Source organism: Bos mutus, chromosome 1 (assembly GCF_027580195.1).
Source record: "Bos mutus isolate GX-2022 chromosome 1, NWIPB_WYAK_1.1, whole genome shotgun sequence".
In the NCBI taxonomy this organism is placed as follows: domain Eukaryota; kingdom Metazoa; phylum Chordata; class Mammalia; order Artiodactyla; family Bovidae; genus Bos; species Bos mutus.
The window spans coordinates 45038127-45056618 of NC_091617.1; the positions used below are offsets into that span (position 1 = coordinate 45038127).

Genomic DNA, 18492 nt, shown 5'->3' on the forward strand with positions numbered 1-18492 from the left:
AACAGAGCTAGAAAAATATGTATGTATATATACATCTGTATCAATTTCTAGATCTGTTAGGTGTTATGTATTTGTGTGTGTGAATTGTATGTGTATATGTATGTATATACTATGTATGTATCTCCTTGAGTTCATATAGATACTTCCATTACAACACCAACACCAGATTCATTCTAGTCTTTCTCCTTTCTTATTTATTACTCGTCCAACAGTAAGAAATCTGACTTTGACTATTTATAATCTTTTCACTTATGTGCTTAATTTCTAGAATACACAAGGTAGTTCCAGAGTTATTCGTAATTTCCCAATGAAAAACTACTAACCAGAGTACAGTATTTGTATATAGTTCCTTTATAGTATTAAAAGTACATAAAATACTGGTTTACAAAGGTTAGTTATTTGCTCCCCCTTTTAGGGTGGTTGTATTACTCACTTGTAATGCATTTGTGTTTCATAATTCCTGCTCACTCCTTGTTAATGTTATTTGAAATATTAGCATAGGTCTAAAAGTTGAAACTGTACAAACATGTCACTCCCTATTCTTTCTCATTCTCTTCCTCCTGTCCTTTCTGTCTTGTTTGCACCTATCCCCTATAAGTAATCCATCTTTGGTTTATCCTTGTTTCCTTTTGAATAAATAAATAAATCGGTGTTTATTATATCTGATTTCTTACATGAAATGTAATATAGTTAATCCTATCCTCTCCACCCCGCCCCACCCTTTATAGTATATCGTGGAAACTATGCCAGTTCATGGAGATCTTTCTCAAAAAAAATTTTTAAAGGCTGCATAATACTCTACTGTGGGAATATACCATAGTCAGTGCAATTATTCTTATTTGTATGGGCATTTAGGTCATTCCCAATGTTTTGCCATTACAGTGCTGTAATTGAATAACCTGTACACGTGTATTTTTTTATTGGGATGTATCTTCCTTCAGGTAAACTCCCAGAAGTAGGATGCTGGGCCAAAAAATATATATGCATATACATATGCATATCTATTCTTATTAGATATTGTCAAATTCTCCTTAAGGATTGTACCAGTTGGTTTCCCCACCAGAAATGTATGAGTGCCTCTTCCCACAGCCTTGCCAGCACAATGTGTTTGCCATGCTTTTTTAATTTTTGCCATCTCTGATAGGTTTTTTAAAATGGGATGTTAGAGTCATTTTAATTTGCATCTCTCTAGCTATGAGTGAGATTGAATATCTTTTCATAGGTTTAGGGGAAGTTTGAGATTCTTTTTATGAATAGCCTATTTCATTCCATTTTATTATTGGGTTTTTGGTCTTTCTCAAATTTTAAGAATCTGTCATTTTTTAACTTTATATATTCTGTAAATATTCTATCCCAATTATTAGTTGCCTCTGGCTTTAATTATGGAGTTCTTTGTAATACAGAAAGCTTCCTTTTATATATAGTGAACTTTGCTTATTGATTTTCAATTTTGTTAGTTATAAAGACTTTCTCTATACTGAAGTCAAAGATGCGTTCATGTTGTTTTTGTAGTGCTTCATTTTAAAATGTATTGTTTCATTTTAAAATTTAGATTCCTCATCCACTTGGAGTATATTCTTGTGCATTTTTGAGGTCAAGATCTACTTTTAGTTAAATCTTTATGATATTAAGCCATCCTAATCAGAAGTAGTCTGCTTTTGTATTTTTGGGGTGTTAAATTTTTTCTCATAGGTTTTGCATATTTCTTGTTAAACTTCTTCCTAAATAGTCAGTCATCTTTGTTGCTATTAAAATGAGGTTTTCTCTATCATGTGCTGGTTATTTCAGGATATGAAGGCAGTTTCTATATGTTAATTCTGTCTCCTGCTATCTTACTAAATTCTTCAGAGTTTTATCATTGATTCTCAAGAATTTCCTAGGTGTACCATAATATCATTTGCAAAGAGATGACTTTTATCAATTTTTGTGGTTATTTTTCTTGTCTAATTGTATTCCTTAATACCTCTAATACAATATTGAACAGTAGTAGAATAAATGGATATCCTTGCTTTATTCTCAGAGCAATGTCTCCAGGGTTTTAAATAAGCCCCTGACTTTAGGACCAAGGTAAACATGTTAAAAACAAAACATAAATTCCTAATTTTAAAAAAATAAAACATTTGGCTGTGCCAGGCCATAGTTACAACATGCTGGATGTTCAGTCTTTAGTTGCAGCATGTGAACTCTTAGTTGCAGCGTTTGTGATCTAGTTCCCTGACCAGGGATAGAACCTAGACTCCCTGCATTGGGAGCATGGAATTTTAGCAACTTGACCACCAAGGAAGTCCCCATAAATTCCCAGCTCTCCTAAGAGCTTTTATCAGAAGTAGGTGTTGAATTTTTTTGAAAGATTCTTCAGCATTTTATCAGTGAGGGCAAACTAATACAAAGAATTGTTAACATCAGAACTCTCAGGTGTAGAAGTAGCAACTGCAGGTAGAAACTGACTACCCACAAGGCTGAGAGAATAAGTGAATAAGGGAAAGACATCTCAGAGGAGGGGCCCAGAGGCTGAAATCAGATCTTTGAGGAGATAACAGCTGCTAGTTTCAGGGAAGAGCAACATACCAAGCTTCCCATCGCCACAGTGAAGACAAATTTTGGAAACTCATGATTGAACTTCTGCATGAAAAGTCCCTTGGTGATATGTAGCCCTTTACCCCCACAAGAATCCACTGTTAGTAATAATTGGTTTTAGTTATTTACATTTTACTTCATTTCCCTATAGTTTCCAAATTTTCTATGTTTATCCCACGTTACTTTGATAACTGGAGAACTGAGTGGGGAATAGAGGTATCTCTAAATAAGGTAAATTAGCTGTCATGCTTGGGCCTCACGGATGTGAGAACTTTTCAGACCAAAAGCCTTGGGCTACATCACAATAAACACCTACTAAATTATTGCACGTGGACATAGAACTCTTATTCACATCTTGTGTTTTTTTAATGTAGATGTTCTGTTCTAAACTTTCTTTTCTTGTAAGTATAAGTCCTCTTTGGGAGTGTCTTATTTTTCTTATCAGCTGAATTCACATTGCTTAATATTTAGAAAAAAAAGTTGTATACTATGTAGAATATCAAGGATGACAAGTATAACTGATTGATGTCATCCAAATACACCAAAAATGAATTTCACTCAGAATCCAGCAGTATTTTCCTGATCTCATGATAGTTATATAGCTGAAGTTATTTTATTCCTGCTTTTATTTTATATATATATTAATATATATCTAAATTATATTTAGATATAAAGATTTATATTATCTATTATATATATAACTGCTTTTAGAATTCCATGACTAATCTTAGTTAATGTGAAATGGTTAGATCAGTAGCAACTATGAATTTACCCATGTAACCATGACTGAAAATAAAGTTCCTAAATAATACTTCAAGAATATATAATTATTATGCCGTGATTTTAATAAAAAGAAATATTGTATCAACATTCACACAACTAAGATCATGGCATCTGTTCCCATCACTTCATGGCAATTAGATGGGAAAACAATGGAAACAGATTTTATTTTCTTGGGTTCCAAAATCATTGCAGATGGTGACTGCAGCCATAAAGTTAAAAGATGCTCGTTGGGAGAAAAGCTATGACAAACCTAGACAGCATATTAAAAAGCAGAGGATTACTTCGCTGACAAAGGCCCATATAGTCAAAGCTATAGTTTTCCAGTAGTCATGTATGGATGTGACAGTTGGGCCATAAAGGCTGAGCATCTAAGAACTGATGCTTTTGAACTGTGGTGTTGGAGAAGACGATTCTTGAGAGTCCCTTGGACTGCAAGGAGATCAAACCAATCAATTCTAAAGGAAATCAGTCCCGAATATTCACTGGAAGGACTGATGCTGAAGCTCAAATACTTTGGCTACCTGATGCAACGAGCTGACTCACTAGAAAAAAACAGAAAAAACTAGAAAAACGAGCTGACTCACTAGAAAAAACAGAAAAAACTAGAAAAAATCTGGCAAAGATTGAAGGCAGGAGAAGGGGACAACAGAGGATAAGTTGGTAGCATCACTGACAATGGACATGAGTTTTGACATCGGGAACTGGTGGACATCCACAAGATGGTGAAGGACAGGGAAGCCTGGTGTGCTGCAGTACATGGGGTCGCAGAGTCGGACACAACTGAGCGAATGAACACCACCACCTTTGTATCAAGTACTGCAAAGAAAATAATATGGAAAGAATGCAAGTATTGATACTAATTAGGTAAAGTATTTGCAAACGGTTAAAGCAGATCTAACTGAAGATGCAACTGAGAATGAAAAGGTGTGTATGTGGGAATACGGTTATATAAGGAATGTCTACTTTTCCACTTAGTTTTGCTATGAACCTAAAACTGCTCTTTAAAAGAAAGTTAAAAAAAAAACCTAAAATGTGGACAGTGGTTTGACTTAATAGATTGACAAGGTATGTCTCTTAACCATGAATCTAATAATACTAAGTTTGATATGACCCCCCCAAATATATTTGCTGTGAGAGAATATTAATCTGTGTATGAACAGTTATATGCATTACCATACCAGTAAATTTCCCAAAACATCATTTAAATATAGTTACATTCTCAAAGGGTCACTCTGAGAAGATAATGTCACTTTCCCAGTTGATTTTAAACAGGTTTGTTCTCATTCTATCTTATTTGAATGCTACAGTAGGCATCGACTATGAGATGCTCCAAGGAAGACAACTGGGAATCTTAAGTATACATTTTACTACAGGCCTTGCTTTCTCCAATAGGAGGAACTGAAGAAGCAGGCATGGGACTTCCCTGGTGGTTCAGTGGTTAAGATTCTGCACTTACAACGCAGGATGTGTGAGTTTGATCCCTCTTGGGGGAACTTAAGATACCACGTGCCACACTGCCAAGAACACAAAAAGAGCTGCCGTTCTGTGCCATCTCTTAAGGGGTGCTGGTAGTGCCATCATACTGAAATGGAGAAAGATCCTGACAACAGCCATCTCTTGTCACATTACACACTTTCATTACTAACTTATGACTTCCCTGCTGTGGACATAGAGCCATTAGAAAACTAGGAAGGTTCAAGATTAAGAGCAATTTCAGATATTAATCTGAAGTAATGTAAGAAAAAAACAGGGCAAGCATGAAAACTGGAAAGCCAAGATATTGGTAATATACTGCATTTGTGAGTTTATTAAGTCTTAAAAGAGTACTATGTTAACAGGGTTTCCCAGGTGGTGAAGTGGTAAAGAATCCACTTGCCAATGCAGGAGATCAAAGAGATGTGGGTTTGATCCCTGGGTCAGGAAGATCCCCTGGAGTAGAAAATGGCAACCCACTCCAGTATTCTTGCTTGAGAGACCCTATGGAGAGAGTAGCCTGCTGAGCTAATAGTCCTTGAGGTTGCAGAATCAGACATGACTGAGCATACATAGAAGCAACAGATCAGAGACATTGCTAAGGAATTCATTGGCTGAATCACTGACGGAAGCATCCCATGACTAGGGGGTCTGGATCTAGGTACCTGGAGAATAGTAGATGCTAAAGAGAAAACTAGCACACACACACACACACATATATATACAGGATAACTTTTAAAGTTTAAGAAAAACCTTCAGTCAAGATTTAGGAAAATCCACAGAGGGTTTTCTAGGGGAAATGGGGTCAACATAAGGCCTAATTGTATAACAGTAATTACCACTGGTGTGGGAGTTAATGAACTATATGCCTCTTACGTGTTTTCACATCTGTTGTAAAGTGTTGATATGTATCTGAATTTACACTGCCTACAACTCATGAAATGGATGCCCGTGTGCCAAGAACTTAACAGCAAGGAATGAAAAACTCAAGTGGTAGATTTATACGCAAATATGTCAGTAATTTTTTTTTGTTTAAATTTTGAGAAATCTTTATTTGCTTTACACAGCAGTAAAATTTGTATATTATACACTGCCTTTGTGTGGGTTCAGTCACTAAGTCATGTCTGGTGTTTTTGCAACCCCCTTGACTAGCCCACCAGGCTCGTCCATCCATGTAATTTTCCAGGCAAGAATACTGGAGAGGGTTACCATTTCCTACTCCATGTCATGTTTTCTAGTTGGCTTTCCTGGTGGCTCAGATGGCAAAGCGGAGAAGGCAATGGCACCCCACTCCAGTACTTTTGCCTAGAAAATCCCATGGACAGAGGAGCCTGGTAGGCTGCAGTCCATGGGGTCGCTAGTCGGACACGACTGAGCGACTTCACTTTCACTTTTCACTTTCATGCATTGGAGAAGGAAATGGCAACCCACTCCAGTGTTCTTGCCTGGAGAACCCCAGGGATGGGAAGCCTGGTTGGCTGCCGTCTATGGGGTCGCACAGAGTCGGGCACTACTGAAGCGACGCAGCAGCAGCAGATGGCAAAGAATCTGCCTGCAATGCAGGAGACCAGGGTTTGATCCCTGGGTTGGGAAGATTCCCCTGCAGACAGGAATGGCTACCCACTCTAGTATTTTTGGAGAATTCCACGGACAGACGCAGGCTACAGTCCACGGGTTACAAAGAGTCAGACACGATTGAATGACTGAGCACTTTCTAACTGAACTAATATTCCTATGAAAAGACAAAGATTGGCAGCCTGGACTTTTTTTTTTTCAAAACCACCATAGGAAATTTTCTGGTGGTCCAGTGGCTCAGCCTCCATGTTTCCACTGGAGGGAGCATATGTTCAATCCCTGGTCAGGGAGTTAAGATATTACAGGCTGCACAGCCAAAAAAGCCAATCATATACTATGTATAAGAGACATACCTTAAATATGAGGTTATGAGCAGGCTGACAGCAATAAGCATGGTAAAATGTACCACGTGAATACCACCCCCCCCCAAAAAAATCCTGATGTAGCTATTTTACTATTTTAAAAATATTCATTTGGTTGTGTCAGGTCTTGGTTGTGGCATGCAGGATCTCCCGCTGCAGTATGTGAGCTTAGTAACTGCTGCACCGGGGCTTATTTGCCCTGCAGCATATGTGATCTTAGTTCCCCAAAGATGGAACCCAAGTCCCCTGAACTGTAAGGTGGACTCTTAACCCCTGGATCACCAGGAAGCCCCTGTAGCTATTTTAATTTCAAAGTAGACGTAAAGCCAGGAGCATTACCAAAGGCTCTTCATTTTACCCTTTCATAATGATACGAGGTTTAACTCACCAGGAAAACAATTCTGTATTAGACAACTAGTAACAGCTTCAAGATATATGAAGCAAAAACTGCCAGGATTATTAAAAGGAGGAGAAATAGGCAAATCTACATTCATACAGGTAGAGGTATTTTTCTAACTGATAGAACCAACAAGCAGGAAAAAAAGAATAGGGGTACAGGATATTTGAACAAAAATAATCATTTAATTGACACATATTAAAACAATGCCTCCACACTGCATAAAATTAAGTTCTCATGAAACATTTACAAAAATTGACCACTGCTTATCCATAAAAAATAACCCTCATCAAATGTTAAAGAATAAAAAATACACAATATATTTTTAATCACAGTAAAATAATTTTAGAGATCACTAACAAAAAAGATAACCCCAAAACCCTCTATGTTTAGAAGTAAAATATATGTGAAATAAATTATAATGAAAATTAAAAAATATTTCAAATCAAGTAACAGTGAAGGAATACCATATCCCAATGTGTGGAATGCTGTGAAAGCTGAGTTTAGAAGAAACTTACAGCATTAAGTATATACATTAGAAAAGATAAAAGTCAGCAGGCCTTACCTGAATGGTGGTAAACTGGAAAGAGGCAGCAAATTAAGCCCAAAGTCAAGATGGCTCAGTGGTAAAGAATCCGCCTGCCAATGCAGGAGATGTGGGTTCAGTTTCTGGGTTAGGAAGATCCCCCGGAGAAGGAAATGACAACCCACTCCAGTATTCTTGCCTGGGAAATCCCATGGACAGAGGAGCCTCGGGGGCTATAGACCATGGGGTCACAAAGAGTCTCAGCGACTAAGCAACAACCTGTACTCTTAACATTTATAACATTCTGGAGAAATCCAATAAACAGCAGTATTCACTTCAAAACTTCAGATAACAGACTATAAAATAAGCCTGATATATTTATCCAAACAGTACATGTAAAACCCCTGTTTAGGAACCTCCATGGTTCCTTAAGGTTTAAACTGCCATTATAGGTTGAATCCTCTAATTCAGTTATGAGTGGGAAGCATCATGTACAGTTACACCACAGCTATTAAAAAAGATAAAAAGACACTGAAGGTCTAGACTAAATCCAGCAGTTAAAGTAACTGTGAAATTACGTAAAAAGCCACTGAAATTTAATAAAACAGCACTAACAAGCAGATTTAATCAGGAGATACCTGATCTGACAACAACAAATCAATGTGTGCTTTTAGAAAGGAATTATTATAAACAGTTTCTCCATGGAAATATAAAACTGAATTTTTGGAATCTTTATACTTACTTCTGCATGAAATTTATGTAATTCTCTAAACACACTTAAATTATCCAAACATGGCAGTTAATTGTACTACTTTTGATTTTGTTGTTAAGATTATGTTTAAGTGTAATAATAAGTCTTAATAGTATTATATGTTCCCTCAGTGGTTATTTTTTATGTGTTCAATTCCCCTCCTCTTTAAAAATGGGTTAACTTAATAATAAATAACAGCAACTGACTTATGAGCTGAAAATAGTGACAAGCTTAACTTCAAAGCTTATGCTTTAAACAAGATTCAACATCTTTTATTTACATATTTATGACATACATTAATGGTCTTACCCAATTAACTAAATCTAATAACAGTGGTGACAATGGAACATAAAGACAATTCCAAATTTTAGATTGAAATACATTTTCACTAACTGAAACATACGATTAAACAAGCAGCCATTATAAAGCTGTAGACTGTTATGTCAATCCACTTAAAATTGAAAGTCAGCCACACAGCTACCGAAACAATGGGAAATGTGCAAATGCAAGTATTACATATGCAGGTATAGCACATGCATGGCATCACATTTATTTTTCTTTTAAGCCACTTAAAGTAAACCGGAATAAGCATTTTAATAATATATATACATCAAGGCACATTCTTTTCTTGTGCTTTAGGAATGATTTACATGTGATTTGCTTATATCTTAATTTTACACCTTATATTAGCTTATTCTAATACTTAGAAGTTTAATTTTAACAATTATAACTTGAGTGGTAGTATCCCAGGAGAGAAATGTGATATCTCCCCATGGTTATTTTGAAAAATGAGAAAATTAGATAGCTTACAGAGGTGGGAATTTAAAAATCAAACACACAAATTAATTTTTCAGGCAACTTTTAAAAAGAATTTACTTTTAACAATTTGGTGGGCCATAATCAATTCCTTTAAGTAGTATACTATAATGAGGGTTGAACTGAAGAATTTTCAATATTCTGAAATTACGTGACAATCATATGGTATCCACAGGACTGCTGTAGATACCTATATTGCTATCCTATTTCTAAACTGCAGTTTTTTTAACAAAATTGAACAATTAAACATGATACAAAAGCTGCAAACAACCAAACCTAGTTTTAACCTTTTCCCCCACCCCCATTTATTTTCTTGTTATCAAGGAGAAATTTCCCATCAACAGAGATTATTAACAGTGTTCTTTGCTCATGGTCATTTACTTGCCTTGAAGGTTAGCATAGTAAGGCTTAATAGGCATTTCATGCATTTGAATTGCATTTGAAAAATTAGCTATTCATTTAAGGGTTCCCCATACAGATTAAGTACACTGTGCAAACTTGATTACAACATGTAACTCATTAAGTGCTTTACAACAGAATAAAGAATCCCTGACTTTATAAAGGGATAAAATAAATAGTAAGTCAAGAATCACAGATGTGAAGCATTTAAAAAAATGTAACATACCTATGCATCCTACTAAAATGTTTTATATTAGAATTTTTAACCCATAAACAGGGCAAATGAAATCACAGAACCTCTATATTTTGAGAATAAACAAGAAAGCCAATTAGTACAGCCTTTTAAATTAAAAGTATATATAATCAAGTCAAAATGCAAATAAAACTGTACGGTTTTTAATTTAGTACAGTTCTTTTTAAACATTAATTCGTAAGAAGTATACCATGATAATCCACTGCCACCAAATAGATTTGTTTTCAATTTGTTTACAGTAAATGGACTTTTCTACAGAACCATTAGCTAGACAAATCGTTGTATGTTAAAACACCACCAAATAGCCCAGAGCCTGTACATACAAACTCCAGGCAGATAGTCATACAGTATTGTAAACAAATGTTCTGTGAGTTCAATATACATGAGATGTCGCTTCTTTTTATCTCTATTACTACATTCATTCTGTTTCTGAAATATGTGCCACCTCTACTTCAACAGTTTGAATAGCTTCTGCGACTTCAGAGAGCTTCTGTCCTTGCTGCTGTGCCAACACATAATTAACCACTTGCATAATACTTTGGTCAGAGAGTGTAGATACTGACGGACATTCTTCAGTCGCTGCAACAGCTTCAAGAGCTTCCATAGTTTCTCCCGTCACTACCACAGTTTCAAGTTCTTGAGGACCATTGTTTTCTTGTTCCTGCATATCTGCTGTTAAGATGCTAACAGCATGCTCCACTTGAGTTCCCTGGTTATGAAACTGAAGGGTATCTTTTTCCAGCATGATCTTGCAAGGCACATAATCTCTGTGGAATTTAGTCATATGTTTACGGAGTGTTCTAGCATCTATGTAGGCTTCACTACACACAGGACAGACATAAGGCCGTTCACCTGTATGTGTTCTGACGTGGCGTTTCAGAGATCGGGCATCAGCCCAAGCAACTCCACATGTTAAGCACTCAAATGGCTTAACTCCTAGTAAAAGGAAAAAAAAAAAAAGGAAAAGAGAGGTGGGTGTGTGTGTGTGTGTGTGGCGAGGTCCAAGTACCAAAATTTATTACAGCTGCCTGATAAATAATGCTTTAAAGTACAGTAGCCCATAAACGTTACTATCTTGACTATGGCCATCTTTTAGTTAGGGCCAAATGGTTTCCCTTAGAATAAAGCAGATTCTGGATATAACCTCTCTAAAGATGTTCCTATGGATAGAAGTTACTCTGAGACAATTTTGAGTTTCTGTGAAAGTCCCTTTACACCTTCCCAGCAATCCTATAATCCTAGGATAAAAAAACAGAAGCTCAAGTAATCCATTCCAGAATAAAAATATTAATACAGAATATTAAGCTCACTAAGAAAGGAATCTACCTATCTACACAACAATTAGGTAGTCAGATTCACAATCACTGCTATTATCTGAATACACCTTCCATAATATGGGATTAATCTCTCATTAAGGAAGATAAGATAACAGACAAGAGGAATGGAAAATGAAGAACCACTACTGGACTGGTCTGTATTCTATTTAAAGGTCTATCTATTAACCTCCATGAAGTGTAGTTACCTCCATGGTTGTTCATGTGTCTTCTATACTCTCTCAGCTGAGTGAATTTTCTTCCACATTGTTCACACACCCGTTCCAGGTTTTGCTTTGCTCGTCCTTTTTTTCCATGGGTAGCTTTCTTTACATGCCTTCTGAACAATGCTTTTTCGTAAAATTCTTTGCCACATATATTACATCTAAAATAGACGAAAAACTCAAATTACCTTTTCCTAAACACCAAAACCATACTAATGGACTAACAATTAATCCAAGTACATACATATCTCAATTAAGCTCAGATTCGCCCCAGATTTACCCACCTGTACGGCTCAGTGACAGAATGAGATTTCACATGGGAATACCAGTCTTTCTTCCAACTATAGCACTTATCACAAAATTGGCACTGGAATGGCTTCACACCAAGATGTTTGTTCATGTGCTGGCGAAGGTCTCTAGCTTCAAAGAAACTTTTCTCACATCTGCAATAACAAAGTCCATTCACCCAAATGGATCATCTTATTCTTTTAAAAGAAGTTTCCAAGAACTCAGTATATTCCTGGGTTTCTAGAACTCTACAAGATGATCCCAATTTAAAACAAAACAAAACCTTAGTATTGCAATCTTGCATCAAGGCTGGAGTGTGTTAAGTTCCTTCAGTTCCAGAGTACTAGAAACATTTTAGAAAGAATCCTGCAAAGCTCCCAAAGGTTATCATAAAGGTGATTATCTTCTATCTTCTCCTCAACTCCTTGGGATGTGCCCTTTTTACATCCCTTTTCACCCTCTCCCATTCTGTCCATCTGCTGGGGGTAGGATTTACTCCTGCCCATAAGGATGGAGCAACTGACTTAGGTGTAGGTCAATCAGAGCACAGCATTCTCTCAGCCACTGTGATTGATCCACACAAGACCAAATGCCTTAGCCAGATTCAATAGGAGTGACCTCAGGGCTTTTACAGGAACATGAGAAATGCAGCTTGACAATTTGGGAGTTGAGGGGATGTGAGGCTGAAACCATTGCCACTGTCTTATCCACATTGAGTCTCACAGACATCAAGTGCTAATGAATCTGAAATCAATTTACATTAAACCATTCAGACTCCTAGTTCATTCAAGCCAGTTTAAACTGGGTTTTCTTACATTTGCAGCTATAAAGGTATGCATAATAAACTACTTTTCTTTTAAAATAAGACTGAGTAAGGGGACTCCCTGCGGTCCAGTGTTAAGACCTCCTCTTCAAATGCAGGGGGTTGTGGGTTTGATTCCTGGTCAGGGAGCTAAGATCCCACATGCCTCATGGCCAAAAAACCAAAATATAAAACAGAAGCAATACTGAAACAAATTCAAAAAAGGCTTTAAAAATGGTACACATCAAAAAATCTGTAAAAAATAAAAATAAGACTGATCAGAGTGACATCAGCAAATATGGGCAGAGTTGGTAACTCCAAAAGCCCAACCTTCCACAAAATCAGTAGACAAAGTGGCAAAAACAGTCAGAATCAATTTTACTAGTGCTCTGGAAACTGATTAAAAGTTTACAGCAACCAGGTAATTATTTAATTAAGAAAAAAATTGTTGAATCCTGGTAAAAGAGCTTTGTGGCATTTCAACTCACCCTTACCCCATCCCCTGGCTCCTCAGCTCAGTAGACAGAATTCATTCTCTCTATGGGTTCACAGTATTAGAGGGACTTAAACCGAACTGTAGTTGTTTTGAACTACCTGGTACCTCTCAAAGTGCTTGCTTTTATGTAGCCAAATTCCCCCAGGGCTGAGGACTTGGGAGTGGTGGGAAGAGTAGACAGGAGGGATTGGTTGGAAACATTTAAAGGTAAAGGTATTAGCCACAGCTGCTGGGGCAAGGAATGGCAGTTGGGAGGAAAGGCTGGAGAATGAGATACTTCAGGAAATAAGACCTTTGAAAAACTCTCACATATTCCCAGGCAAATTATTTGCCCAGGGCTGGCACATGCTCGGAAAAGAGCTGAAAATGCTCCATGCTCTCACTGATAGCTGACTCTGCACAAACAGAAAGACAAGACCATGGCAGGATTGTAAACTGCCTGGCTGAGTGTTAAAGGCATTCTGGAATCAGTGGTGATGCCTGCACAACACTGAATGTACCGAGAGCCACTGAACTGAACACTTTAACATGATAAATGCTATGTTATATGAACTTTATAAAAGGGATCTCAGGAGGTTCTGGGAAAAGAGGGAGAGGAAAGGAGTCTGAAGAAAAAGAGAAATGAGCAACAAGTCCAGTACTTCAGAAGAATTGCCTATTAAGAATCTCTGCCTGGCACCAAGGGACCGTTCATTCCTATAGTCCCTACCCCTAGGCCGCACATTTGAAGAATTTCTTTAAAGCATTTAAAATGAATGATTCATATGGTATGAGATTTATAATGCAAATAAAACTGCTAAATAAATAGGAACACCTAGACAAAGGCAAACTGATAAAAATCAAGAGTAAACAAATAGTATTTTTTTTTAAAGTAAAATAATAGTTTACTATTAGATTCAACTATTTTCTTTTTTCAGTTTTACTGAGGTGTAACTGACAAAACTGTAAGGTATTTAATGTGTAAAACATGATGATTCAATATGTATGTATACACACACACATGCACATTGTGAAAGGATTCCTATCGTTAATTAACACATCCATCACCTCAGATATGTATGTGTGTATGTTTATATAATTACATATGAATATTCAAGTTCCACTTCCTTAGCAGAGTTCAGTTACAGTTGAACTTTGAAAGAGACACATTATCAAGTGATACTGTATCAAACTATATCTAATCAACTTCAGCCACCTCAAATATTTTCCTTTGAAACAACTTTCAAATGAACTAAGAACATAAATTAATTGAATGGTTCACATACTAAATACTTACTGAGTACAATGATAGCCTCGAACCTCAGGCTTTGGTTGGTGTTTCTTTAGGTGCTTGCTAAGCCCAGAGCCTCTATGAAAAGACTTTCCACAAACTGAGCAAAGGTACTTGGACTCTCCTATAAGAATTAAAAAGCATGTCACAAATCCAGTGATCGGGTGCTCTTCTAACAATGCTTTATGTCATACTTCAGAAGCTACTTTATCAAGTGAACACAGAAGCTATGACTTTTGGCACCCACCTTCTAAGAATAACAAACTATGTCAAATATCCTATTTCCTCTCAGTATAGTACTACTGAGGCCACTACTGCCCAAAGAATTTGGGAGGTTTGCATGGTCATCTGGATTATAACAGTGTAGAGTTGTATACAAGTTCTACAGCAGATTATCTACTCTTTATCAGCCACTTCTACGTAACTGCTTTAAACATGTGAAAATTAGTATATGTGGACTAAAAATTCTAATAAAATTATAAACCACATACTTGTTGACAGCTACATCTGCTTATTGCTTAACTTTTTTAAAAATTAATTTCTTTTAATTGGAAGATAATTACTTTATAATATTGTGGTGGATTTAGCCATACATTGACATGAAGCAGACATGTGCACTAATTAAAAAAAAGTTTAAAAAACTTTTATACAAATAAGATAGCTCTAAAACTAGATGTAAGAACAATTTTTAAGCTTTACTCTCATTAATTAAAAAAACTGCACATATACAGTCTTATAGCATAATCAATACACTAGGTAAGCTAACAGTATATAACATGTAACTATGTCAATGTAAATTTCTCATTACCTGTGTGAATACTCATATGTTCTTGAAGACTCCTTTTGGTAACAAATGACTTCACACATAGTTCACACTGGAACTGCTTCTGTGATTGATGGAGACTCTGGTGTAATTTTAGACCGTGTTTGTAGATGAAAGTCTTTCCACAGACCTAAAGCAGCATGGGTATTTAAACAAGTAAAACAGAAAAAGAGCTAAGGGCTGTTTCTGAAGAATGAAGATAGAGAAGCTAGTATGCTATTTTAAATTAAAACCTTAAATTATAAACAAAATGACAACGTTTAAGTTGAAACAAGGGCCTAAGATTTTAAGCTCGTTGACTATCTCCTCATTCCGTACATAACAAATATTTCTATTTTTCTTACAACCATGTAATCTGTGGAAGAACTTAAAACAGTACCAAAAAACCCTCACACTGTCTTTTCTGAAACTGGTAAACAATATACATTAAAAGAGACATGGAAGCTTAGTCAAGAACAATATACTCATTCACATCTATACCAACTAAAACAGTGCTTCTCAAACTCTCTGATGAGGTACCAGTTTTTTTTCCTTTCCTCAATCTATTAGGGATTTTTGTTAAACACAATAAAGATGTCAAACAGCGTCAAATTGCCATTACAGTTTCTACATGCTTACTCTCCATTTTTTTTACTTATCTTCCATGGCCCACGCATCTTGAGTAGGGCTACAGTTGAAGACCAGAGGTCCAATTAACACTTAATTTTTAAATATATGAATACAATGATGCTTAGGACTTGGCTTCAAAATAACTGAAGGGAAGGGGTAGGAAGGGAGTGAGTGACAGTACATATAAAACACAACTAAGCATAGACAACCAACAAGGACCTACTACACAGCACAGGGAACTACACTCAGTATCTTCTAATAACCTATAATAGAAAAGAATCTAAAAAAGAATGAATAAATAGCTAAATAACTTTGCTGTATATCTAAAACACAAAATTATAAATCAACTGTATTTCAGTAAAATTTTTTTAATTTAAAAAACTCACAAATGACCATGTGTTGATAACTACTAAAGCTGGATAAAGGGTACATAAGGGTTTATTCTATTCTTTGACATTCTTTTTTCACATAATACAATGCTTAAAAAAACAAGAGAGAAAAACATTAAAAATGTTACTGGTTCCAAAACTATCAATAAAAATAGTGGGTCATCCTTATATGCAAAGCTACAGGTGCTGCTAGAAATTTTTCACTGTTTCAAATAGCCCAAATCTGGCTTATCACAGGATTCTGAACCAGCAATCAGATTTTGACATTTAGTCTCCAGCTCTGGAGAAGGACACAGACTTTAGGCAGAATTTCTGCTAAGATTTAAGTCACAGGTTCCTTACCAAGCCAGGCTGGCCCTGCCGAACATGAAGGTATGATTTAGAAGCTGGTTATTCTCACCAGTACCACTCTGAATTCCATCAAGTCTCCTGAACACTCTAAACATTTATTTCAAACTACAACTTCAGACAACAAATTAAAGAGCAAAAATGGGAATCATCCTTGACCTAGGCAACAAACTGAAAAAGTTATGGACTTTATGGGATATTTTACTAAAGTGATGTGGCTCCAGATTCAACCAGTCTTACTGTCAGTTATATTCCAGTCTTCTTTAAATAATAAAATAAATATAATGACTTTACCTGGCATGCATGTGGTTTTACACCTGTGTGCTTTAACATATGTATTCGAAGAGAATATAGTTTAGGCAATGTCCTTCCACATATGGAACATATAAATTCTCGTTTGGTTCTGCCCTTCTCAGACGATGACCCTGATGCCTCATTCGATGCGGAACTGGAAGAGGACGAAGTAGGTGCATCTTTCCTGGTATGTCGAATAAGGTGGGCTCGCAAGGAGGCACTGTACTGAAACTGTTTCTTACACAACTAAAAGAAAAAGTAAGTTCTGCCTCAATGTATTTTCATTACAAATATTAAGTGAAACGCAACTCATATTTCAACTTGCCATTTGTCTGTTACAATTACATAAACACATACACTCTATAAAAGACACAGTGTACCAGGTACCAGATTATACAGATAAAAGGGACAGACCCAGTCTCTACTCTGCAGGGGTTTATAATCTAACCACAGAAAAAGGATTTACATGTAAACAGGTGAAATATTTAAGAAGGGGGAGTAATCAGAGTAAAGAAAAGCCTCAGCACTGAGGCTGGGCCTTGAAGGAATAGTAAGACAGACAAAAGGAAGCACACTATCATTACACGAATACTAACAGTTGTTAGGTGGAGCAACACAGGGGCTTGAAAAAGTGGGAGGATAAAACTGTGATAGTCCTTGGGACTTGTTTGCTTTTAATTTTTACATTGTGTTTGTTTTTTATGTTTCATTTATTTGGCTGAGCTGTCTTAGCTGTGACAGACAGGATTTTCGGTCTTTGCTGCGGCATGTGAGATCTAGTTCCCCCACCAGGGGTTGCACCCGGCCCCGTGCACTGGGCGTGCGGAGTCTTCGCCACTGGACAGCAAGGAAGGTCCAGTCCTTGAGCTTTATCCTGTACTTGCTAAGTACTGCTGAAAGCCTCTGCTCTTTATTTTAAAATCAAAGTTATACACAGTCATGATCCATAAGACTTTTTTTAAAATAAATAAAACTGGCCTGTTGGTCCACTACTTCTACTTTTTTGACACTTTCTTAATGATCATCTCTGCAATTCTGAGTAATATGAATAATAGGAGGTGAGTATCTCCACCTTTCACTCTCTACACACACAGTTCCTTTCATTACCATACTTGCTCAAGACAGCTTTATCATCATTTTGGTGAGATCAATTTCAGTGCTTACATTATTTGATGACGTACATGTTATTACAGCTGGACAATATAGTACAGTATGATTTTCTTCCCTTTCCTTTTGCTTTCCCTTTTACTTCTCTTCGTATTTAGTGCTAATTTGTTGTCAAACATTCCCTCAATTGTTGGCTGACAGAAGGTTTAAACACATCACCTTGTGGGATATCTCCGTCAAAGCACTATGCTGTGTTCCAAACTGGGGCAACTGTTTCACAGATTGGACCCCATGTTTTCCATTTCCCATGTTTTGATCATTTTGGTGGAATACCTCTACCAACAGCTTCCCGAGAAAAGGAATTTAGGGGGTAAAACTCTGCAGACCTTGCAAGTCTTGAAACTGTTCTTACTGTACCATCGCAAATATAGTCTGACTATTGACTTCAAGTTAGAAATCATTTCCTTTTATAATATTAAAAATATTGTGCCTTTATCTTCTAGCTTCCACTGTTGCTGCTGAAATGTCTGAAACTATTCTAACCCTTTTCCTTTCTCTCTTCCAATTTGTAAGATTGTCTTTGTCTCCTGATTCAGAAATTTCATAATGCATTTGGT

The 18492-nt window shown here is 36.5% G+C and overlaps 1 protein-coding gene across 1 annotated transcript in view; it reads right to left on the bottom strand.

The window, feature by feature from the left end:
* Window positions 1–8688: 8688 nt before the first annotated feature.
* The window catches only part of ZBTB11 (zinc finger and BTB domain containing 11), a 31167-nt gene continuing 21363 nt past the window's right edge, over window positions 8689–18492 (bottom strand). Inside the window, exons 6-11 of the mRNA XM_005890064.2 lie at window positions 16769–17014; window positions 15114–15258; window positions 14312–14429; window positions 11734–11892; window positions 11435–11610; window positions 8689–10848 (exon numbers count right to left, since the gene is read on the bottom strand). Coding sequence (XP_005890126.2) covers window positions 10331–10848; window positions 11435–11610; window positions 11734–11892; window positions 14312–14429; window positions 15114–15258; window positions 16769–17014 — 1362 coding nt within the window. The 3' untranslated portion in view covers window positions 8689–10330. The remainder of the gene's footprint in view (window positions 10849–11434; window positions 11611–11733; window positions 11893–14311; window positions 14430–15113; window positions 15259–16768; window positions 17015–18492) is intronic.